General features: G+C 57.9%; 2 protein-coding genes across 2 annotated transcripts; both read right to left on the bottom strand.

Annotated features, from left to right (window-relative positions):
- Positions 1-6718: 6718 nt before the first annotated feature.
- LOC106495092 (ETS translocation variant 3-like) lies at positions 6719-15917 on the bottom strand. Its single transcript, XM_067313172.1, has 5 exons — positions 15887-15917; positions 14359-14421; positions 13135-13372; positions 10573-10688; positions 6719-7981 (listed from the first exon to the last, which is right to left on the bottom strand). Exons 2-5 carry the CDS (start codon positions 14402-14404, stop codon positions 6786-6788), a joined length of 1596 nt encoding a protein of 531 aa, XP_067169273.1. The 5' UTR covers positions 14405-14421; positions 15887-15917; the 3' UTR covers positions 6719-6785.
- A 955-nt stretch (positions 15918-16872) lies between these two features.
- Positions 16873-22398, bottom strand: LOC136994630 (natural killer cell receptor 2B4-like). Its single transcript, XM_067313346.1, has 6 exons — positions 22334-22398; positions 18673-19014; positions 18011-18304; positions 17567-17916; positions 17334-17434; positions 16873-17172 (listed from the first exon to the last, which is right to left on the bottom strand). The coding sequence occupies exons 2-5, from the start codon at positions 18872-18874 to the stop codon at positions 17351-17353; spliced, it is 930 nt and encodes a 309-aa protein (XP_067169447.1). The 5' UTR covers positions 18875-19014; positions 22334-22398; the 3' UTR covers positions 16873-17172; positions 17334-17350.
- Positions 22399-23394: the final 996 nt, after the last annotated feature.

Genomic DNA, 23394 nt, shown 5'->3' with positions numbered 1-23394 from the left:
GGAAAGGCGCCGAGGAGCCGCGTCTCCCCCATCCGCGAGAGCTCAGACGAGCCGGGAGACGAACCGCGGCTCCGGCGACGCTCCAGCTTCGCCTGCGTTTGGACGGGAAAGCCCTGTTTCCTCCCCTCACCTTTGTCTGCCAGCTGGGTTTCGATGCATGGAAATATTTTCCATCTCGGACCTCGGGAAACGAACACGTAAATAAAAAATGTTTGGCCGAGGGAGACTCAGAATATACAAGCAAGCGTTTTGCAAGCTTCCAAACAAGACCGGGCGCTGGGGAAAAGTTATTAAACAACAAGACCAGCTGCTTGCGCAGAAAGCCCCAAAATGCTCCCAGATCCCCCCAAAAAGGCGGCGTGCCCCGCGCGGCCCGGACCTCGCAGCCCAGCAGCCAGCCGGCGCAGGCAGCAGCCGGTGCAAGAGCGCAAACGCACCCTAAGCGCCCGCCGCCCCGCGCGGCGGCTTTTCCTTGGGCAAAAAGCAGGCTGATCCCCCTTACCGCTGCCCTCTGCAACACGAGGTGGCGGCTAGTGTGAGCGGGGTTGAAAGTATTAATTAATAAGTTAAAAAAAAAAAAAAAAAAGGAGGTTGAGGATTAGCTATCAGCACCTTAGTGCGTGTGTCCTTGGAATTAATGCGTGTTTAATTAAATATATAGTTCTTATTAGATTAATTGTGCATTTAAGGCACTGGATGGAAAGCCTTCGCTAGGAACGCTGATCCCTCTGCGCACGCAGCAGCGGCGCAGGCCAAAACCGCGACACGAGCGCCGCCGCCGCCGGGGCTCGAGCGGCCTCGGCGCCAGCGTCGCCGCAGCCATCGGCTCACAGCAAGAAGGGCTGGAAACGCGATCGCGGCGGCGTAAGCGCGGGGCCGAGAGCCAGGAGCTCCATCCTCTAATCCCCTCCTGACACAGATCCCTCCCGCGCTCGGGAAAAAGCCCCGGCAGCTCGGGCAGACCCGGCTCCTCCGTGCACATCCCCCTCCTGGCAAGCAGAAACACTAAAAAAAAAAATGCAAAATAAAAAAGCACCTTTGGCAAAAGGCCTGGTCAACAGGCGAGAGAGCCGAGCTGATTTCAGGGTGGGGATTTAAGCCAGTTTTAGCTGAACCGAGCTCAAAACCGGCTTGGCGGCGGTGCAGCTCGTGAGCCGCGGCGCTGCCGTGCAGCAGGGATCATCCCGCTGTTTCCGCGCCTTTCCCGGCTGCGCGAGCCCAGTGCCGCTCCGGGACGGTCCGTCGGCTCGGCCAGCGCGGCGCCCGGCAGGTCGCCCGGGTGCTGCCGCAGCTCCGACTTGGCGCACTTGCACCGCGCAGACACCGACAGGTCTAAAACTAGGTTAATCTCCTGCCGTACGAGGTGTGTCCGCATCCAGGAGGCTCCCGGGTGGCAGACAGGGAACAAAATGGCTAGTCACAGTCATGTTCGTGGAAATATTAATCCCGTCGGTGATAACGGCTGTGAACCCTCAGCAAAGCAGCTCCTCCTTTTTCCTCGGTGCACCGCTCTTCGGGACAAGCCAGCGCCGCCGCATCCCGAAGCCGAGGCAACGCTCCGGCTCGCGGCCCTCGGCAAAGCTCTGCCCTCCTGCCGCCTCCGTCGGGCGTCCGCTCCGTGGGGCCATCTCCCATCGCGGAGCTGTCGAGAGCTCTCTTACGACCACGGATGGCTTTTCCCCGGCTGCGAGCGCATCGGGACCGTCCATCTCCCGCCGCACCGGACCACGGCGGAAGGAGTCTCCTGCCTCCATGCTACCGAGCCCGGACACACCAGGGTGGTTATTTACGGAAGGAAACCTCGCTTTGCCAGTTCCGGCTGGCTGGGGAAAGCGAGTTTTCTTTAGAAAGAAACCCATGGAGGAATTATAAGGAAATATGGAGCCACACTACCATCGGCTCCAAGATGTGGAAATACTCACAGCTGATCACGCCACACTTTCCAATGCGCCAGCTGCTCGACTTGGTCTCTAACAGATCATTAACCGCTGTTATCCCGGCTCTAAGCTACCGACACCGGGGAAAGGTTAGAGCGTAGCTGCTAAAGACGAGTCTCAACAGTTGCAGCGGGAGCAATTCAGGATCGTAGAGTTGGGAGGCAGAAAACCACCAGAACAAAAAACCCGGCAGATCCGAAGGAGCGCATCCACTGAAAGACTTTAGACCGCCGGGATCCCACCCGAGAGACAAGGTCTCTCGGTAGGGGAGGACCAGAAGAACAGGCAACGCATTCAGAGCGCCTCCTGATCAAAGACAGACACCGGCATCGGGACAATACGGAGGCTTTTTAAGCTATGTGAAGTGCTGCATTTCCATGGAGATAAGAAACGGTAGCATTAATTACCTTGGAAAACAAAAATGTAACGCGGCAGCGTGACAGAAGGCAAACGGGAGGAATTGCAGTCCCAGGGATGGAAGCAGCTGGTTTACATGGATGTGTACGTGGTTACAGGAAAGAGCAAGTAGCCTGTCACTGCCAGCCAGCTGCGAAGAAGGAAATATTCATCTCCAAACACAAGAAAAGGTGGTGGAAAAAACACACGATTTGGAAGTACAGTACTCTAACAGCAGCCTCTGAAAGCAGCTTGGTGAAAGCACAAGCCTAGGAGTGAGCCCACCTGGGCACGACTCTGGGCTTCGCGAGCAGCTTTCCGGGCAAGTAACTTCCCCCTTTACATCTCAGTTTCGCCACCGCTAAAACCGGGAAAGAGACTCACCTCCTCGGCGAGGCCCGTTTCCTCCGCGAGCCGCAACCGCGAGCCGTCGAGAACAGCGTGCGAACCTCCCGGAGAAACAGGTACTGGGGGAGAGCAAAGCGCACTGCGACTCTGTGGTCAGGACACTAATCTCGGCAGATCTGGATTCACTTCTCGATTCTAGGAAAGACTTTGAGAGATTCTGGTCAAGTCACTTCATCCGCGTCTCGGTTCCCCAGCCGGGAAGGAGGGTAATTCCCCCCCCCGCTTCCCAAGGCGCCGCGGCTGCGCCCGTCGGCGGGAGCGACGCAGGGCGGCTTCGCAGCAACCACCATCGCAAAACGGACCAAGAACTAAGCTAAAAGCGTATGTGCTTATTTAAAAGGTTTATTTAACTTTTTAATTTGAGGTAAAATACTTTTTTTTTCTTTCAACTTCCATAACAAAATACAGAGCTATCAGATACCCCTGGAAAAAATATGTATATTATACATATATTTCTATAACATTACATCATATATATATAATATATATATGCAAACTTTTTTTTGAAGACTTTATAGAAAGTGGAACGTCTAAAGGCACTGCACAATGGAGTATTTAAAGACTACTTTACATTTTTATGTACATATACACACACACTTTTAATCCTGCTTTCAATGGACAGACAGCTCAAGCTAACAAATTCACTGCTCATATGTGTATGCATCCATACTAATCCCTGCTGAATCAATTCTAATAAAGTCAAAGAACATGCCTCATGAAAAGTGATTTTTTTAAAAAAAATTTCTATTGGTAAATACTTTCTCCTTAAAAACACTCTAAAATCGAACTTTTTTTTAAACAATCTGATTACGAGTATCTCAAACCAAAAGAAGAAATCCATTTTTTAAACCCACCAGGATCCATAAGAAAAGAAGAGAGGAAAAAAAGGTTACTTTAAAAACAAAAACATAATCATGGAATAAATAAAAAACAAGGGACAACCAAGCAATGGGTTTAACCTCCCGCAGGTGAAGACGGCGACACGATCTGCCACCGTGGTTAATGCTTCTGGAGAGGGGCTTTTCTTTCTCTTCACCTGCGGCGCCGGGAAGATGAAACCCCTACGTGCAGCGGGACGTGAGCAGCCGCACAAGTCTCCCAGTCAGGACAGTCTTGCAGAATCCTCGTCCACGGGACGGGCACAGGTTTGAAGGGAAGAGGGAGAAATCGGATCGTTTTTAAACTCTGGAGCGTATCAAGTCTCAGGGCCCAGCCATTTTTGCAAGACGTGGTTGCCGTTATGGGTAGATGTGTGGCTAATCTTCCCTGCCCTGCGTTGATCTTATTTTTTTCCCCCAAAAGAATCTTGGATTGCAGCTGGTTGTCCGATTAAAGTCTCTTTCCTACAGATTCTCTATGGCTAAACAAAGCAAAAATGGTTTAAACATTAACATGCTCTTGATTAATTAATACAGGTGGACGTTGAGATTTCAACCATTTAAACTTTACAAGTTTAAATATTTTGGCACATTGGAATATATATATTTTATTTAAAATGTATTTATAAGCTTCCTCCTCCGAAGCTGCTGCTAGGCAATGTGAAGTCTGGTCAGGAGGAGCCCCTGCCCTTGCACGAAGGTGACCCCCTGAGCCAGCGGGGAGGGGGGTACCGCTGCCCAAGGGGGCCTTGCTGCCCCCTCCTCCGAAGCAGAGGACATCGCCTGGAGTCAGACGTACCCAGCGGTCACTGGTCCGTTGTCCTGAGAACCTGAGTCCTTTATCCCTGAACTTGGAGCTCCCGGTTTGCAGTGCAATGGCTATGAAGAAACCCCCGGCCCAAAAACCGACTGTGAACTTTTAAAGCCAAACGACAGTTCCACGTAGTCAACTCTTTTTTTTTTTTCTTTTTTTAAATCCTTAAAGAAGTGCGAAAAGGGCGAACTTGTACTTCCCCCCCCACCCCCAAACGGAAGCAGCATCCACGGACTCCGGCACTTGGGTACGACGGGGGTGACGATATGCATCACTGATCTGAAAGGCCTCGTGTTTCTAATTCCTGAGTTCACACTGACATCTGCTGGCCCTCTCCCTGGGGAAGGGTGGTCCGGAACGAGGGGCTCCTTCCCCCCCACACACCCCTTTTTCCTCTGTGCTTGGCTCCAAATTTGGAGGTAAATCCAGGTGCGAAAAAAGGCAGCCCCGCGGGCTAGCGGTTACAGGCAAGAGCTGGGAGCTAGGAGGTCCGCAGGTTTCAAGCCCGCGGCTTCGGACACATCGCAAAGCGGGAACGGCGCCGCGGTGCCGACGCCGCCACGGAGCGGATCGCGACCCCTTCCCCAGCCTCCCCGTCGGGGATACGGCTCCCGCGTCGCCTCTCGGGCGGCCGCCTCCGAGCGGAGCCTTTCCCCTAAGGACCCTCCTCGTACTATGTACAGGTTTTTTTTGTTCCGACGGGGCCTTAGCGGCGTCCCGACGCGCCAGCCCCGATCCGAACGGGCGAGCCGCCATCTCCGTTGCACAGACAAAAGTTTACATGCCTAATAGCGTATGCAAATAATATTGTGCTCACACGCTCCCTGCCCTCTTACAACAGTAACTAAGTCCTCGGTTAAAGAAATCTGCCTGCACAAGCTACTCGCCTAAAATTGCATGAATAATCAACAACACTGTAGATACAACTCTATCCCTGTGGAGATCAACTGTTTTTTTAAGTTCCTTTCAAGGAATTGTTAGAAATTCATCCCTATATAGCGGGAGAGAACCACATTCCTTGGTGTAATCCGGAACCTAAGTTAATTATTCTAACGAGAAACGCAGCTATGTAGGGAAATAGCAGATTTATAGCAAATACAGCGAGATTTACACAGCAAACTCGAGAGCAGCTACCAGCGCGCAAACTGCTCCCGTTCCCTCCAGGATCAATCCGCCCTCTAGAAAACGTACTTCCGAACCCCTCCTGCGCGTGCTCTGTGCCGGCGGACAGAGGCACCGCTCCGAACGCCTGACCTATTCCTCCACTTCCACGCGACTCGGTGCTTCTGCAGCCACCGCGCTCGGCTTCCTCTCAGCGCTCCGCCACACCACAACATCTAACACCGGCTAGAAACCCAACCTTGGCCAAATGCGTCTGGCTCTCGTACAAGCTTCTTCTGTCAATAGACCCTGATCACATAAAGTGTACACGTAGTTAAGGCATGAGTCAAAGTGATAGGGGAACCAAACAAAGGAAATAAGATTTAACAAAGCTCCTGTCATTCCTTCTCTATGAACTCACCACAACCATTTCAGTGTTAATCTTCCAATCACTCCCAACTCCACCCATACAATTAGGAAAAAAAAAAAAAACTAGGGTACATTTTAATGCGTATATTAAAGGCATTAGTTTTTTTTTAATTCCCACCCCACTCCCTTCCCTGAAAGATTCTATAATTTGCTCATGGCTTCTGCAATATTTCAAAAAGGCTAAAAGAACAACTACCGTATCTCGAAGCACTACCAAGATCTGCTTGTCAGGAACGCAGCTCGTGCCGCCACTGCTGCTTCTCGGCAGCATCCCACCTCACTGACGCCAAGGTGACCTTCCGATTGGTGTCTTTCCGCAACCTATTCCATTTTAAAGACAGTGCAATGTTCCCTCTCCCCCTTCCCCCCCACCCATCCCGAAATACAGACAGCTTCTGACATTGACAAATGTCACATCTCAAATTGTCAGGAAATCCTCTCCCACCATCACACCAGACTCCATAAAAAAGGAACTAGATGAATTCAGAGATTCCTGCTGCTATAAATACTAGAGCATATATAAAATAGAATATGTCTGGAGTTCCTCAGGCACGGTGGAGGCCTCAACAGCTCTGGAGTTCATGCAAGGTCTGAAGCTCGCGCACAAAATGTCAGCTTCCCTCGCCTCTCCTGATCAGAACAAGACAATCGCGTCTCACCTGCAATTCAACAATGAAAACAGAGAACACAAAACCCTAGTCTCTAGAATTATCAAACCATTCTAGCCCCAGCCCCCCACCCTCCCGCCCCCACGCTCTGCAACCTTGCTACATAAATACACAGATGCTTTCAGTACAAACGGGCTGCGAGGCTCTCCCGCGCCTAGGTGTCGGACGCAGCCGTAGCCGTCATGGCCTTGGGTCCCGCCACGAGGTGCGGGCTGCCCAGCACGCCATTCCAGTGGACTCGGCCGTTCTGGCGCTCCTCGGGGGCGTCCGCCTGCCGGTCACCATTCCAGCGGCGCTTGAGACGCAGTTTCGGAGGCATCAGGGCATCCTCTCTCTTCTCCTGAGCCCCTAATTCTCCTGCAGACTCTCGGGATGACTTCTCTCCGCTGCCTTCCCCTTGCTCCTGGGATTCTTCAACTGAGAAGTTGACTTGCGTGGATGCTGATGGTGCTGGGTGCCACGATGGGGCAGCTGGTCTGGCAAATATAGGCCCTTTCTCCTCTTCCAGGCTGGTGTTGGGCACCGCCATGCTAGAGCCTTCCTCCTTCTCACTTTTTTCTTTTCCTTTCACTGGTGGCTCTTCACATTCTGCTTCCTTGTCCATCGAGGGCTCAACCTTGACCCTGGGAGAAGGAGTAGCTAGCTGGGGGGTAGTCGACTCCTCAGCGCTTTCCAGTCTCTCTCTGTTTTTGCGCCCAACAGGTGGAGGCTGTAGCTTAATCGGGAACTGGGGCTGCTCCTCATGGGGCATTTGGCACTGTAGTGGTGGAACCATGAGCCCCGGATAGCGGGGGAAAGTCCGCGGACTCAGATGGTAGTTGAAGACAGAGCAAGCTTGTGAATGCAGGTAGTGTTTCATTTCCTCAGGGTTAAAAGAGAAGCAGCTGCTACCTGTGAAGGGGCTGAGACCCGGAGAGGGGCTGTAGGAGAAAAGGGTGGGAGTCAGGGACAATGCAGGAGAGATCGGGACGTTTAAGACCCCGCCGCGCCCTGGCAAAGGGGACACGGCAAAGGGACTGTGAGGATCCGGGTAGATTCCAGGCCTGGTGAAGAGAGGAAGCATAATATCTGGCTTGCGCTTCTGGTGATTGACGCTGCCAGTGCCCACCGCATTGCGCGACGCCATGAGATCCACGCCGCGGCGCCAATCGGAGGAGCCATCCTCCAGCTCCGGCATGTCGGGCTTCCTCTCGCCACCGTCATTCAAAGCTTCTGGGTTGGATGGGACCAGGGACCCACCAGAGAAACGACTGGGCTGGGCATCTTCGGTGGGAGAGTGGCTGTCCAGAGGTGGGAAATGGAAGCGGGACGAAGCTGTGGGGACAGGAGGGGCGCTCTGTGGCACGACACCTGGGGCAAGAGGGGAAAAAAAAAGGTACGAGAAAGAGAGAGTTAAGACTCAGTTGCTTAGGGAGGTTAAATCGCAAGTAAAGAGCTGCTTTTTGGGATGCACCTGGAGGCATTTGGAAGCCTAACACAAAAATACCATACGCTATCAACAACACAGCAGACGATTAGATGGGAGGTGCCTTTCCCATCAGCTCCCTTCCCCTGCATAGCTCCAATCTCCTCCACCCGCCTCCAAACCTTGCCACTGCTGGAGATCAATCCTCTTTCAGCTCCCAGCAGAGCTTTCTCGAACCTCTAGCACCACTGAGCTAACTTCCACTATTGGATGCCCTCCCCCGAACTCTTTGCTCTGGTTAAACCAGATGATGTTCAAGGATGGTGTGTTATAAGCACTATTAAGCAATCGAGCTCTAACACCACAAGTAGAAGCGTCGCTGGTAAACCTCAAATTCTCAGGATGGCACATGGAAAGTCACTGATTTGTGCTTTTCTGAGAAGACATTTTCTCTCCAACATTTCTGCCAGTAATACTGCTAACTCTTGCTGGCTCCTTTTCCCCAACCTTGCAAATCAAACTTCCACCGCTGTGCCTGCAGAGCTGCTTGTCTAAAACTTGCTCTTGTGTCATTAGCCATATTGAGGCAAATTCTTCCACCTGCTTTCTCACCTCAACAACACGCCAGTTGATTCAGACTCTTTTCACTTCAAAACTACGCGAGTGAGAGTCAAAAGAAGAAACCTGATTCCAGTGCCCCAAACAGGTTTGATATCCCAACCCCCATCCCAGCCAGAAGGAAAGAAAACAGGTTGTAATTAGACAAGTGCATTCCAGTTCTCCAAACTTCTTTTTTTAAATGCATGCCCCAGAGATAGAAGGGAGTGGCTGCAAACAGGGAAAAGGAACAGCAGTGAGCAATATTGAGCAGGAACTGCCCAGACTTGTTGCTGCAAGTAATTATAGATTTGCAGTGCAGCTTCATACTACATCTTACACCCCCATGCTTTGGCTAAGGACTCCTGGAGAATACATTCCCTTCTCCCCACTGCCATAAAGGCAACATGTCCCACACAGGTGAAGCAGAATTCCTTTATGAATATTTCAGTTCTTCCAGCCCCATCTTCTGGGTTATTGCTTGCTTAGAGGACAAAGCCTTTAAAACACATTTGTGCTCTTTCCTGGCTGCAGCTCCCCAGGGGTGGAGATGGATGCACGGTGGTTGAAGTGCCAAGATCTATGAGCAGTCACTGCTGTATGTAGGCACAGAATACATCAGCACTGATGAGAAATACTCTTTTCTACATATAACCTGTTATGCTCAGCTGCTGGGATTTCAGAGACATCATTCGGTCTCCACTTCCCCTATTTTCTCCCTTCTCGACAAATCTTCAATGCTTCCCCCAAGGCTTTCTGCGAGAGGTGAGAACTAAGCGCACAGTGCTGTGAGAACAGCTGGTTCAGGCCGCTCTCAAGTCACGATTTCTTTGCGGTAGAGAGTTTGCAGTCCAGGCCCTTACTGTAATGACTTCCAGAATTTTTTTTGATGGACTTGATTGCCATTAATTTTCCTCGTTGTGTGGCAGCTGTTCAGTTATGCAGACAACCACCACAGCTGTAAAAATCTTGCTATGGATGGGGGGGGATTTTTTTTTTTTCCAGCAAGAGGGATCTTATAAACAAAGGACCCTCTTCCAGAGAAACCACAGCATTAATGCCGACTCCAGGACAAATCCAGCATGAACTTCTGCTACTATGCCTGGCAAGAGACTCAAAGGCCTCTTAGAACAAGCAGGGAACACTTACGCTCCATTCCCAAATTCTTTTTGTTATCCTGAACGTCAGCATGCAGTTCTGCCGCAGGGAGAATCTAGACATACTTGTGATTTTACTCAAACTCAGACTAGTTACTACTCTTCTCTGGAAACTGCTCTGTACTCACTGTTAAATTCCTCTGAATTCCAGATACAATTTGGTTAAAAAAAATTTTTTGATATAAAAGGAGCAGAATTGCAGCAAACACAGGGCCTTTGCAGAACAAGAGAGGAGAGCCATCTGCTATTAAGCTGCAAACTTTTTGATGGTGCTCATATGTACGCCTTGCCATACACCTCTAAGCTCTTTGTCAAGAAGAGTCACATTTATATGGCATTGTAAACTTATGTGGCGCTTTACAAACATGTGAGGCAAGGTTCCTGCAAGAGAACTAAAACCTTCTTATCACAAGGACACCCCCCACCCCGAATAGCAAAGCCAAGCAAACCCACAACACCAATAAAGACAGGCCAACAAGCAAGCTCAAATAGGAAACCAGAATGCCTTGAGTCTCCCCTGAAGACAACCACAGATGCGTCTGCGACAAACTGAGGGAAAGAGCATTCCAGATAAAGCTTTATCACAGTCCAGACATTCCCACCACATTAGCACTGATTGCCCCGGCAGAGTCTTTCAAGTGTAAGAGATGGCTGATAGTGGAATCTGCAGGGACTGCTCAGCCTGTTCTAGCTCCAATCCTGCGCAGAGGCGCAGCACCGTGTTCGCCGACACTCCACACACCCTGCGGAACCCTTGCAGGAAGCCCCAACTCCAGACTTACCATTAGGGCGAATGTTAATGAATGGATAGTTGGGCATCACCAGTTTGTTGAAGTTGAACTTGTAGGTAAACCTTTTGCCTTTTGTCTTGTGAAGAATCCTCTTGTTGTAATAATATCTATTAAAAAAAGTTTAAAAGACCTGTCAAAGCACTTGGCGATGTGTTTAAAAGTCTCATTTCTTTTAATGCTGTCAACACTCAGTGTTTACCAAACCCACCTTTGACATATCTACAAACATGAAATTACTCAGAGAACTTCTTTATGAATACAAAAAAATACTAGTTGATCTGAACGTTTCCAAGGGATAGCCATTCCTTTTATAAGACATTCTTTGTCAGTAGATTTCAAACTATTTTACAGGTCACTGTATTGTTTCTTAGAACATAAGGGAAAAGGTGAGATTCTAAAGGGAAGCGAAAGCTGAACAAATGCCCAGACCTGCCTACCCAGGTTGGACAGGGGTGACAACATGTGATCGGTGACACGGGCTGGGGGTCCTGTACAAGCGTCCCACACTTAGCTGGCACTATCTCCCTATTTCTGCCTCCACAAGCGCACTATAGGTAGTTAAACAGGGACTGCTTCTGAAACACTATTACTTCCTGTTGGCAGCAGCTGTAGCTGTCAGGTCAGTGTTACGGGACCAAGAACAAGAGGGGAAAAATTCATATGACAACCTCTATTTAGACACACGTTCCCTTTTCTCAGGTTGTTCTGCATCGAGGCTTTGGCAGAACAAAACCCAGCGCAACTACAGAGCTGGAAAAAGGATATGTGAGGATAGAATTACCTAAACACCCTCACACTGTTTGTTTTTTTCCTTCAATCTTCAAGGCCCAGGATATCTTGACAGACAGTGCAGTGTACAGGGCACCAGACCGGAGTTCAGGAGAGCTGGTTTCTGCTGCAGTCTGTCACGTCCTTGAGCAGGTCACTTCAGTTCACCCATTAGCACCTTAGGATTCAAAACACTCACTTGCCTTCGTAGACAGCTTTGATTAGGGCTACAGAGAGGAGGCACGCAACAGCCAGCACTGATCCCTAGCCAGCCTCCTTCCTTCACTCTCGGGCCTTTCAGGGAGCAAAATGAAAGCCGAGTGCTGAACAACTCAGCCCTGGAGAAAGTAAGTATAATCACCAGGGCCTCCTCCCCGCTTACACCACCATTACTGTTTGTCCACAGCCTCTTAGCAGTGGTGTACAAACAAAGGTGTTACACACCGATCATCACCACAATTTTCTATACTTAGGAGGTGGGTTAATACTTGCTTTCCGTTGCCACAGAACATGCCAAGCAAAGCAGCGCTGGCTCTTAGCAGAAGAGGGTAAAGACCAGAGGCTGCAGACTGAAGTAGCTGCTAATGTCTGCAGTGCTCTTGCCCTGCTGCTGTCATACTTGGCATCAAGGTGCCAAGGCATGATCAGCGTTGGCAGGTGGAGAGCACTTTCCACTCCCATGCATCAATTACAGCGTTGGTGCTATTAAATTTATTGTTTCCTTCCTGTTCCATTACGGGACTGTTGTGTTTGCTACCCTGTTTGTCTTTGGCAGCTCCACCCAGGAGGTATCAGAGGGTGTAAGGCAGCGAAGTCCATGTTATAGACAGCGTTAATAATGCCAGAACCCGTCAAGAACCTAGTTGCTTCTGTAGGCGACAGGCCCAGTCCATGCTGAAATACTTCGCAGGACTGTTAGTTTTTCACTGACCCGCTTCAAAATACATAGCAACAACTGAAAAAACTCAGCAACTCTGGAAAGGTCTATATAAAATGGCGCTAAGTTTTACTGAAGGATTTAGAATTACGAAGCGCGAAGGCAGGAATACTCGGCCCGTGTCTAAAACAAAGGGACACTGGTGGCCAGAGAGTATCCTTAACTCATGGGCAAATTCATGTCATCAGGGCTCAGGAAACCAAACCCAGGTCCTTGGAAAACAAGGCAGCAGTTTAAAGTAATCACAGCGCACTCATTCTCCAGAATTCCCCACCGCACAAGGCGAAGAAGTCTGAAAGGGCTGGTGAAAAGCGACTGACGCTAAACCCAGCTACCCACTAGGAACCGGCGCTGAACCTTGTAAGGATTTAGCAGTAAAGAGGCAAGCGCAAATTATGTTAGAAAGGGGAGTTGCTTTCTCTGAAACTGTATCATTGATGGCGTGATAATAGAGTAACACCTCTGGTTTCCTCCCACGCCTTCATTGCTCAAGCCAGCATCAGCAATGGAAGCTGAGAAGAAAGACAGAAAAGCTCCCCGGAAGGAAGCCATCCTGATAATAACAACCTGAACTATAAGCGCAAATTTATGTTATGACGCTTCACCACAGGACACAGAACACGTCACTGTGAACTGGGAATTCCCTCTTGAACCTCTCTAATCACGTCCAAGTACAATCAGACCTAATTAACAACAAAAAGTTGGAAACAAAACTCTCAGAGATGCAGGGGCAACCAAATAGGGGGTAGAACATCTCGAATCAGTTACACAAATGAACCAGGGAAGGATGGCTGGAGCGTTCCTCATCAGCCTAACAGACAATCATCTCCGCAGAGACTTCTGCTCACCTGAGAGCTCGGCTCAGCTTGTCGTAGTTCATTTGTGGTTTGCATTTTCTCCTGCCCCACAGACGCGCTACCTCGTCGGGGTCCTTGATCACAAACTCCCCGTACTCGCCCTGCTGCCAAGCAATGACATGGCGAAATTCCTCCTTCTGCAGGAGCTCCAAGATGAAATGCCATAACTGGATCTGACGGGAGCCAGGGCTGGACTCGGTCTTGTATGCCCACTCCGGGAAATGATAGCCTTGAAAAGGGCCCCCCAAAAAATAAAAATCAGACAGCAGGTTGGAACCACAGAGCTCACAACTGCCAAGTTTTAATGCTGGGAACAAGTGCCTTCAACATGTATTTATAATGTTCTTTACAGAGCAGGACCACAGAGCACCTCCGGTAGCTAGGATTCCATCAAGGGTTAAGAGTAGAAGCAAAAAAACCCCAGCTTTCTTACTCTAGCTTTTTACCATCTTCCTCATTTTACCCCACTCTCCTTGGAGAATCCCAAAACAAAAATGGTAAAATTGAAAGGGACATCAAAAAAATAGGAGTGAGAAATACTGGAAAGGAGCCCCAACGCTTTAGATGTCACTGCAATTTGAACTCTAGGTGTCCCATAGCAGACAAACCATCCGCATCTCAGCGCTTGGTGCCCTGATTTTGAGGTGCGCGTGGATAGCTCTCAGCGACTCCGGCTACCCAGCGTTTCAGCGTGTAACACCCCACCCCAGACCCAACCGCACTGACAGATGTTTCTGAACGACTGCCAAGCTCAGCTTTGCCAGAGGAGTTTCCCAGCACAACTGGGAAAACATGAGGTTTTCCAAATCATCACAGGCACAATTTTAGGTTCGAGAAGCATGAGAGGCCAAGTCACACCATGCTCGAATGGCATCCGCATCGCTGCTGTGGGCTGTGACTGAAGCAAAAGCAGTCACAAGCCATATTACTAGGGGGGAGTCTAACTCACAGATCAAAAGATTTAAAAATAAAACATTTCTAGGAATATTTATTTGCACTCTGTTCAAAACCAGAAGTCTCAAAACAGTAAAAATCACTGATAAGCCATCACCACTTGTTTGATCAATTCTCATTTACACATAGCTTTTGCCAGTGTAAAAGAGCTTTTAAAAGAGGTGGAATTAATCCTGCCTGAGCTCCTTTATCCTGTGAAAAGAATTTGGAACAGCTGAAAACCTCAGACTTTAGACTTCTACACTGCATGCGCTTCCTTACCTCCTCCTCCTTCTGGTTTATCCACAATGCTGCAGCCTGCTTTCATTTTCTCCCTCCTGCTGACTGCGAAACAGAAGGAAATAAGCAACAACTATATCAATATGCCATTATCGCAGGCGGCCCTTTGAATTCCGTTCCTTCCTGCAGAAGGCTCCTTTATCCGAAGAGGCCACCTCTAACTGTAATCCTGCCAATTCCAAGGGATGGCACCCACGGTTTCACTGTTGCTGGTGGCCATAATCATCTGCGTCTGCCTTTTAACCGCGCCATGAAAACACAGTGTTTAATATTTGCTTCCCTTCTGCCCTGCTATTAAAGCGTGCAAATGAAACACTGCAGCAAGACGGGACCGTGAGACAGACAAAACAAGCCAAACACAGTTTGTCTTCTGTTACTAGACAGGCTCCAGTGCCAAAATACACAAGCGGCTGAGCTCACCCAGATGTACCAGCAAGAGGAAAAAAAATTCCCAGCTCCTGATTTCCATTCCAGAACGCACATCTGATTTTAATTTCTTTAGGTAGATTAGGCCTGTTTTAAGAACTACCTGCGCGCGCTTTGCTTGGTCAAACAGACGCAAGCGAAGCCTAGCGGCCCTTTCCCGCGCCCGGGAATATTCAGCTAGCAGGAAACAAACGTAGGGAAGCGTCGTCTCCGGCAGCACTCAAGGGGAAAAGGGATTCAGAAAGCCCCGAGGCCGCGCCAAGTCCCGCACGTTCAGCGGCGCCGGTAACAACCAGGTGACGGACAAGGCGCTGTAAGAGCTCCCGGGAGGGCTGTCGGGGGAATCCTGCGCCCTGCCCGCCCTGGGAACCGGGCCCGGCGCCCACCTGGCCCCGGGAGGGGCCCGGTACCGTTTTGTCCCCGCTGGGGTTTCCTGCTCGGCGCCGCCGCCGCCGCCACCGCTTTGAAGTGCTAAAACTATGTAAATGGTGGCGAGGAGGAGCCGAGGCGCCGCGGCGCCCGGCGGCTCCCGGCTGGCCGCGGCTCCCGTTACAGCCTGGCGGCCCCGGGGCCGCCTGCAGCCCTGCCCTGCCCGCCCTGAGCCGCGTCCTGCCCGGGCCTGCCCGCCGCCGCGGGACCGCCGCGCCGCTCCCTCCCTCCCTCCCTGCCCTGCCGCGGGCGGGGCGGCGCCGGCAGCCGCGGCCCGGAGCCCCGGGAGCGGCCGAGCCTCCCCCGCCGCCTCCCTTACCCACCTCGGGGGCTCCCCCGGGGGAGGGGGGGGGCGGACCGAGCCTTAACGTCCTCCCCTCCCCCTCCCCGCGGTAACGGGGAACCTCCTCCGCGGCTACCGGGAACGACCCGCCCCGCGGCCCCCGGCAACCGCCCCCGCCCGGACCGCCACAACCGTGCGCCCCGCCCGCAGCCCCCCGGTAACCGGGGGCACCCACCTGCCCCCCGCCCCCGCCCCCCGCTAACCGTCGCCCACAGCCACCCCCGCCCTCCCCCGGCAACCGGCGCCGCGCTGGGGGCGGCCCCGCTGGGGGCCGGTGGCGGCGGCTCGGCCGCGCCCGGGGCCGGGACCCACCTGCGGGGGCGGCGCGAAGCGGGCCGGGGCCGGCGAGTGGGGGCGGTGCGGTGGGGGGGGGAGGGCGGCGGAGCGCGCGCCCGGGCCGCGGTGCCGAGTGCGGGGGTGCGCGCGCCGCTGCCTCGCTCGCTCGCTGCCGCCGCCGCCGCCGCCGCCTGCCTCCCCCTCACCAGCCACCGGAACCGGAACCGCCGCCACCGCCCACACACTTCCGGGCACGCACCCACGCGCTTCCGCTTCCGCCCCGCGAGCCCTGGCGGTGACGCGAGCGCGAGGCCACGCCCCCCTCCCGCCCCCTCGCCGACGGCAGCCGCGGAGGGACAAGCGCGCGCGGAAGGAGAAGGGCGCCCCCGCGGGGAGGGCGGTGCGCACGGCGCTGCACAGGCCCCGCTCGGCCTGGGCCTGGGCCGGGGCCTGAGCCTGCGCCTGGGCTGGGGCAGCGCGGGGTTCGGCTGCGCCCGGGGCCTGGCTGCTTAGTGATCCAGCTGCGCCATGACCCGGCTCTTCCATGATCCGGCCGAGCTGGGATGGGGCCGAGCTGGGATGGGGCCGAACTGGGATCTGGCCTGAACTGGGATCCGGCCTGAACTGGGATCCGGCCAAGCTGGGAACTGGCCGAGCTGGGACCTGGCCGAGCTGGTGCCCGGTGCTGCAGGGACCAGGCCCGTGGCCCCGGCGCCGTGCGGGCGCTGCGCGCCAGGAGATGGCGCTGGGACTGTGCGCGCGGCCCCCAGTGCCGCAGGCAGGGCCCGGGGGGCCGGTGTGGGGCCGCGGGTCCCTCCGGAGCTGCCAGGGGGGTCCCGTCGCCACGGCTGGGGCATCAGGGCCCGCGCGGAGGGCCGGGAGCCTGGATGCCCCTCGCCCCAGGATGGGCCGGGAGCCGTGCGGGTAAACCGAGGCACGGGGCACGGATCCCCGCCGGGAGCACAGCAGAGCCCCATCCGGAGCCCCCGCGTCCCCACGCAATGACACGCTCCTTGGTTCGTCCGGCTTTATTGGATCTCCTTGCTGCTTTGCAAGGAGGGAAGGAGGAACAAGGGGGAAACGGAGCAGGAAGGGGGCGAAGAGGAGACGGGGACGAGCGTCCGCTGGACCACGGCGATGCGCGACGGCCGCTCCTGCCCGCCGCGGGGGGGGTCTGCGCCGCCCGTCCTTCCCCGTCTGGGAGTGCCACTGGGCGACGGAGCCGGGACACTCGGACCCGCACGGGGGGGACGGAGCAGCGGGGCTGCCGGACGGGGCCCCGCGAGTCCCCCTGCCGCGCGCTGGCAGCACTTCCCTCCGCCCTGGGCGAGGAGGAAAAAACCTCATTTGAGGTTTTCTGCCAGTTCATTAAGTTTCCTCCTTCCCCAGCGCCCTGAGCCGGGTGCCGGGGCTGCTGAGCCGGAGCGGGGGGGGGGGGGGGGGGACACGCCGGCGGTGGGCGCCGATCCCGGTGGATACTCACGGAGGGAGCGCCGCGGGCTAGGCGAGCGGCTTGGCCAGGCTGCTCGCCGTTACCCGCACCTGGTCGTAGACGGTGGTGACGTGGCCACGCTGCTCGGGGTGCTGCAGCAGGAAAAGCCGGGAGGAAAAGCGCCGTTAGCAGCCTCTCCTTTTGGAAAGGGGGGGGGGGGCAGCTCAGGCTCGTTCCCGGCTGGAGTCCCTCCGGGTGCCCCGGGAGCCCGCGGGTTGGCTCACCCACTCGCTGCCCGCCAGAGGGTCTCGGCGCTGGATCTGGGCGTAATGCGGCTCCAGTGGGGCTTCCTCCTCGGAGCAGGCGGTGGAAGACGAGGGGGAGGCAGGCTCGGCTGCGCCAGTGCCCCTTCCCACATTCCCTCCTTCCTGGCTTTGTCCGAAACCCTGTCCCTGCTCCAGCTGCGGGAAAAGGCCTTGAACCTGGGTCGGCGCCGCGCGGCAGCTCCTACCTCCTGCAACCTCCTTTTTCCGCCTTTTCTTGCAGAGGTAGAGCGCAGCAAGCACGGCCGTGCCGGCGCCGGCGGCAAGCAGGAATGCCAGGCAGAGGTGCCACCTCGTCCGGACGTGCACGGCTGCGGGGACAAGCCGGGCAGTCGGCGACGGATAACCCCCCCCCCCCCACCCGCTGCCAAGCCGGTCCGGCGCGCCCCTGGAGCGGGGATTTACCGCGGTCATCCCGGCACAGGGTCCGCAGGTGGACGGAGGCGCTCCGCTGGTGCACGGGGTTGCGGGCCACGCAGGTGTAGGTGGCGTTGAGGGCGCCGGCGCCGGCGCGCACCTCCAGCCACGACTCCCCGGCCTCGGCGGTGAGCCTGATGTCCGGAGCCGTGCCGGAGGCGGCAGGAAGCCAGGCCGTGCGGACGTCGCGGCCCGCCGGCGCCCGGCACCGCAGGCTCACGTTGCACTCGTGCGGCGTCTGCGCCAGCACCTCGCCCTGGATCTCCGGGACCCCCACGGGCTCTGGGGGAAGAGGGCAAATAAAACCGGGACCCAGCGGGATGCTGCCGCGTCCCCGCGTCCCGGATGGCTGCCGAAGCAGTTTTGGGGGAGGCCGCGGGCACCGTCCGCTCGGCAGAGGCCGGGACGACAGCGGCGAGGGCGAGTCGGGATGGATGCGGAGGGCGAAGGGCGGGTGGGGGCTAGATTGCGGTTAGTCACGGAGCCAGGAAAAAACCCTCGACAGCTGCTCGGCAGCGAGCGCCATCGCTCTTCCCCTTTCCCAGGCGCTGATAACGCTCCGCTTTACGGCCTGTCACCAGGCGGTGAGTTATACCGGGGCCATAAACCGGCTTGTGCATCGCGGGCGACGCGCCCTCGCAGCTGCTCACCGTAGACGGAGAGGTTGAAGGACTGATCCTCCACCTGGGCCGGCTGCAATATGATCCGGGCTCCATAGATCCCGCTGTCGCCCAGCTCCAGCGCCCTGATCCGCAGCGACGTCTCGTTGAACTTCTCCAGCCTCTGCTTGAACCGGTCGCTGGGATCGGGGCGCTCGAACCTGCCGGGTCTGAGTTCCGCCACCTGGATCATCGCACCGGCTCCGGACGAAAAGCTCCACTCGATTTTCTTAACGCTGGCGTTGGAGGGCGGCACCGGAGAGAGCAGGACCGACCCCCCCAGCAGCCCATTCACCCGGAGGGGCTGGGGCCCGGTTTGGCCGGACACGGCCCCTAACGGGAAAAGCAACGTCAGCGTGGGAAAACGCCGGAGCGGGAGCCCCCGGTGCTGCCCCGAAGCCTCGCCGGGTGCCCGCCGGGGGCGGCCGGGGGTTTCGCCCGGCCGGGCGCCAGCGTTCCCGTGGGGGCGGCGAGCGCTGATTCATTTAATCCGCCGCCCGGCATCGCTGCTCGCCTCCCGGTGGGATTTTGGGGGCAGACGGCCCGTCGCAGGGGCCGCGGCGAGATGGTGCCGGCCCGCCGGGGAGCAGCCGCGGCGCAGGCCGGCGGCGGGCGGCCTTAAAAAGCTGCTTTTCGGCGGAAAAGGGCTCGGCGGCGCTGAGGCCACATCACAGGGCCGCCTCGCGCTCTGCCCCGGCTGCGAACGCGCCCGCCGCTGCTTTGGTTTGCAAAGAGGAAGGTGCCGCTGCCGGAGCCGGCACGTCGCCGGCAAACCGCATGCAACCCCCCCACTCCTCCAGCTCCCCCCCCCCCCGTCAGGGACGCCGTGCCGGGCTAGAAACAGGGCTTTTGGGGTAAAACCGCCCTGGGGCAGCTGATGCTCGCGTGGGGCTCGTCGGCTGGGAGCGGAGAGGCGAAGCGAGACGCGGCGGCGGCGGCGGTTGCCCATGACTCATTCACGCCAGCGCCGGCCCCGCCGCCCCCCCCCATGCTGCTCTCGGCCTCGCCGTGCCGCTGCCTTCACGGTTCGACCCCGGCCGGGCCCTTCCCTCCCGGGAGCCATCGCACCGCCGGCGGCGGCGGCGATGGCCAAATATTTTGCCCCAAACAAAGGAGGCGCGCGCTGGGTTTACCCCAAACACAGGCTTTGCATCTACCTGCTGCATCCTGCGCGGGGGCTCGCTGGGGCCGCGGGAAAGTCCCGCGCCTTTTCCTGCTGGAGCCGCCTGCCTTGGTCCCATCCCCGTCCCCATCTCCATCCCCGTCCCCATCCCAGCGAGAGCCAGGCATCTGGGAGCTTTGCAAACGGGACCTTGCCGAAAGCGCAGCGGAGCTGCCGTGGGCGGGGGAAGGCGAAAGCGAGCTGCAAATTTGCCTTCCAAGTTAGCAAGAAAAAGGTGCAGCGAGGAAAGCCCGGGCCTGCGCCCCGGCAGCACGGGCGGGGGGGAGCCGGAAAAGCGCCCGGCTCCGCCGTGGCCTCCAGTGCACCGCGGCATTCACGCTCCGGTGCCTGGGGAGCCCCCGCGCCGGCTGGGAAACGCTGCTGAGAGCCTCAGCTGGGTGCTGGCGGGGACCTGGGCTATGACGGGGCACTTAACGCTCAGTGAATCATTTCTGGCTGCGCAAGGAGGCCCCGAGGGCACCGGGCAGGTGGGTTTTCGGCTGCCGAAGGCCGTGCCGGCGGCGGTCTCGGTGCTGCCGTGCCCAGGCGGGCGGGTGAGGGCTGAGATGGGGGCTGGCAGCATCACCGCGGGGGCAGAAGCTGGCAGCCGGGCAGAAGCGCTCTTTGCACGAGGATGCAGCAGAGCACCCCAACCCGTGCATGCATGCGCACGGCACAACACGCACCCCAACCTGTGCATGCATGTACACGGCACGGCACGCACACCGAACTGCGCACGCATGTGCACGGCACGGCACGGCACGCACCCCAACCCGTGCACGCGTGTGCACGGCTCGGCACGCACCCCAACCTGTGCATGCATGTACACGGCACGGCATGCACACCGAACTGCACACGCGTGTGCATGGCACAACACGCACCCCAACCTGTGCATGCATGTACATGGCACGGCATGCACACCGAACTGTGCACGCGTGTGCACGGCTCGGCACGCACCCCAACCTGTGCATGCATGTACATGGCACGGCATGCACACCGAACTGCGCACGCGTGTGCACGGCTCGGCACACACCCCAACCTGCGCACACGCTTGCAAACAGACCACCATGGCACACACACCCGTGGGAACAGCACGGCACGGCGCGCACAGCAGCTTGTGCACCCGTTTGCACGGCACGGCACGGCACGCACACCAACTCGCGCGCATGGACCGGCACAGCACGGCACGGCACGCACGCCCCGAGCTGTGCACCCCTACACGCCCGGAGCAGCACCGCACGGGCTCCGTGGGACCCGGGGACCTGTCCTGCCCTGCTGGCAGCAGGACGGAGGAGCCGGCAGGAGCCGAGCTGGTTCCCCCGGCAGCAACGAGAGCAAACGCCCGGCTGCCGCCTTCCTCAGGCCCGCGGGCGCCGCGGGTGCTCGGCTCTGTAGCAGCTTCCCAGGGAGAGCTGCGCCTGCAAAAAGCTGCCTGCGGCACGGCCGGGCTCTGCAAACGGAGCCGGTTCCTCCCTGCCCCGAGAGCCGCCAGCAGCGGCCACTTCTGACCTTGCTCTTCCTCCCTGTTTCCTTGCGGAAACATCCAGGCAGAGAAGCGGCCGGCGCGGAAACGCCGCGGCGACCGGCCGGCGGCCAGCACCATCCCGGGGGCCCTGCCGGCTCCCTGCCGCCGGCCGCTCGCGCCGCCCCGCTTCGGGGCAGAGGCGGGTGGAAAAACTCGCGCTTTCTCGCCATCCCCGTGCGCCCGGCGTGGGCCAGCGCTGGGGAGGGAACCGAGAGCGGAGCCGGGCCTGGAAACTCTGCCGAGTCCCCGTTTCCTCCAGCTCAGTTTTGCCACTTCGGTCCCGGCTTAAAATTCCCTGGGGCAAAACCCGCAGCGGAAACATTTAACCCGGAGGCGAGGAAGAGGAGGGCGAGCCGGCTGGGCTGCCCCTCTCCCGCACGTCGCATCCACGACCTGCCCGATTGCTCCGGTCTCCGTCGCGGCTCCGCGGCTCGAGGGCTCTTATCAGCCGCGACGGAGCAGGAAAAGGGAGGGAGGGCGGCGCGGGCGCGGGGCCCCGGCGCCAGGCGAGCGGCGGGCGCCTCTCGGGCTGATTTCCGAGAGCGGCGTGGCGCAGGCGAGGGAGGGCGGCCGGCGCTGCCGCGGCGCCCCGACACCTTCCCCGCGGCTTCTCGCGGCGGATACGAGGAAGAACCCTCAGCGGCGGCGCGGAGCTCCCCGCGGTCTGGACCCTGCTGTCCGCTCCGCTCCGGTGGCTCCGACCGGGCTCCTCGGAGGAGGAAAGCCCTGTTCTGCCCCCCCCAATTTCGCTCGTTTTCTGATTTGCAGCGAGATTTTGGGGGCTCATCCCGCGCCGCGGCACCGCGGCTGCTCCGGGCTTGGCGTCTTTTTGCAATAGCCGCGAGCGGCCGTCGATCGAGCAGCCGCTCCAGTGACGTCCCCCTGGCTCCTTGCCACCGCGGTCCCCCCCTCGCCACCCCCCCGGCCGCGCGTGCACGGGCACCGCGTCCCCTCCGCGCACCCACCTGCGGCGACGCCGAGCAGGGCGAGGAGCCGGGGGGCCAGCGGCGGCCGGCGGCCGCTCCGCGCCTCCATCCCTCCATCTGCGCCGGCGGCTCGGGGCTGCGCGTGCCGGGGGGGGAGCGAGCATGCAAATCCGCCCACACCCAGCCCTGCACCTGCCCCGGGGAGTGGCGAGCGCGCGGGGACGTCGCCGACCTCGAGCCCCGGCGTGCACAGGAACCCTGGCGTGCATGGGAACCCCGGCACGCACTGGGCCCGGCTGCAGCTCGGAGCCGCCGGGGACCCCAGCGGGATCCGCCGTCCTGGTCAAGCCAGCGAGGGGCTCGGAGCTGCTGTCCCCCCCCCGGGCCAGTCGCTGCCCTTCAGCCCTCGTTTTCCTCTTTGCACCAGGTGCTCGGCAATAAATGTGTAAAGGAGGCCAGATGCTCGCCGGAGCTGTGCAAACAGTGCCGGCGCCGTGCAGCGCTGCACCAGCCTCCCGGCTGCTCCGTGCACGGGCAGCTCCGTGGGCGCCGAGCCGCCGCCGGCACCCGGCCCCGCGTGGGCGACGGCTGCTCGCGGCTTAGCTGAACGCCGGCCCCGGGCAAAAGGCTTTCGACCGGCTGCAAAGCGAGGGGAGAAGGCGGCTGCTGCTGCCGCCGCCGCCGCCGGGCGGTTTTTCCCTGCGGCGGACGAGCCCTTTTCTTGAAAAACTTTCACCGAAGCGAGCTCCCCGCTGCGAAGGGAGCAGAAGGCGCAACGCGGGGCGCGATGCCGGAGGGCTCCGCCTGGTCCCGCCGGGGGCCGTCACCCCGCCTCGGGCCTCCCGCCGCGGCCCGGGTGCAGGCGGGGAGGAAGCGGGGCTCCGAGGGCGAGGTGGGGGCGCGGGGAGCGGGGGGGGGGGGAAGGGAGCGGGGCACCCGGCACCCGAGCTGCTGCCACCGCCTACTTCTGCATTTCCAAAGAGGGAAGTGAGAGCAGGCTTTGCTCAGCCGCGGCCGCGCTCGGCCGCCCGGGCTTCCTCGGGGCGCGACGCTGGAGAGCGGCACGGCTTCCCCGCGGCCCTGGGGGGGGGGAACATCCC

The sequence above is a fragment of the Apteryx mantelli genome, chromosome 31, assembly GCF_036417845.1.
Source record: "Apteryx mantelli isolate bAptMan1 chromosome 31, bAptMan1.hap1, whole genome shotgun sequence".
NCBI lineage: Eukaryota > Metazoa > Chordata > Aves > Apterygiformes > Apterygidae > Apteryx > Apteryx mantelli.
Note: the sequence above shows the minus strand (reverse complement) of the source record. Positions and strands in the feature narration are given on the sequence as shown.

Bases quoted from the DNA above. Each gene is read 5' to 3' on its own strand.
- LOC136994630 (XM_067313346.1), bottom strand. From the start codon at position 18,874: ATGATCCAGGTGGCGGAACTCAGACCCGGCAGGTTCGAGCGCCCCGAT. The intron at 18,305-18,672 runs GTGAGCAGCTGC...CTCTTCCCCCAG, and splicing joins CTTCAACCTCTCCGTCTACG to AGCCCGTGGGGGTCCCGGAG. The intron at 17,435-17,566 runs GTGAGCCAACCC...TTCCTGCTGCAG, and splicing joins CTCTGGCGGGCAGCGAGTGG to CACCCCGAGCAGCGTGGCCA.
- LOC106495092 (XM_067313172.1), bottom strand. From the start codon at position 14,404: ATGAAAGCAGGCTGCAGCATTGTGGATAAACCAGAAGGAGGAGGAG. The intron at 13,373-14,358 runs GTAAGGAAGCGC...GCCCTTTTCAAG, and splicing joins TAAACCAGAAGGAGGAGGAG to GCTATCATTTCCCGGAGTGG. The intron at 10,689-13,134 runs GTGAGCAGAAGT...TTTTTTTAATAG, and splicing joins AAGCTGAGCCGAGCTCTCAG to ATATTATTACAACAAGAGGA.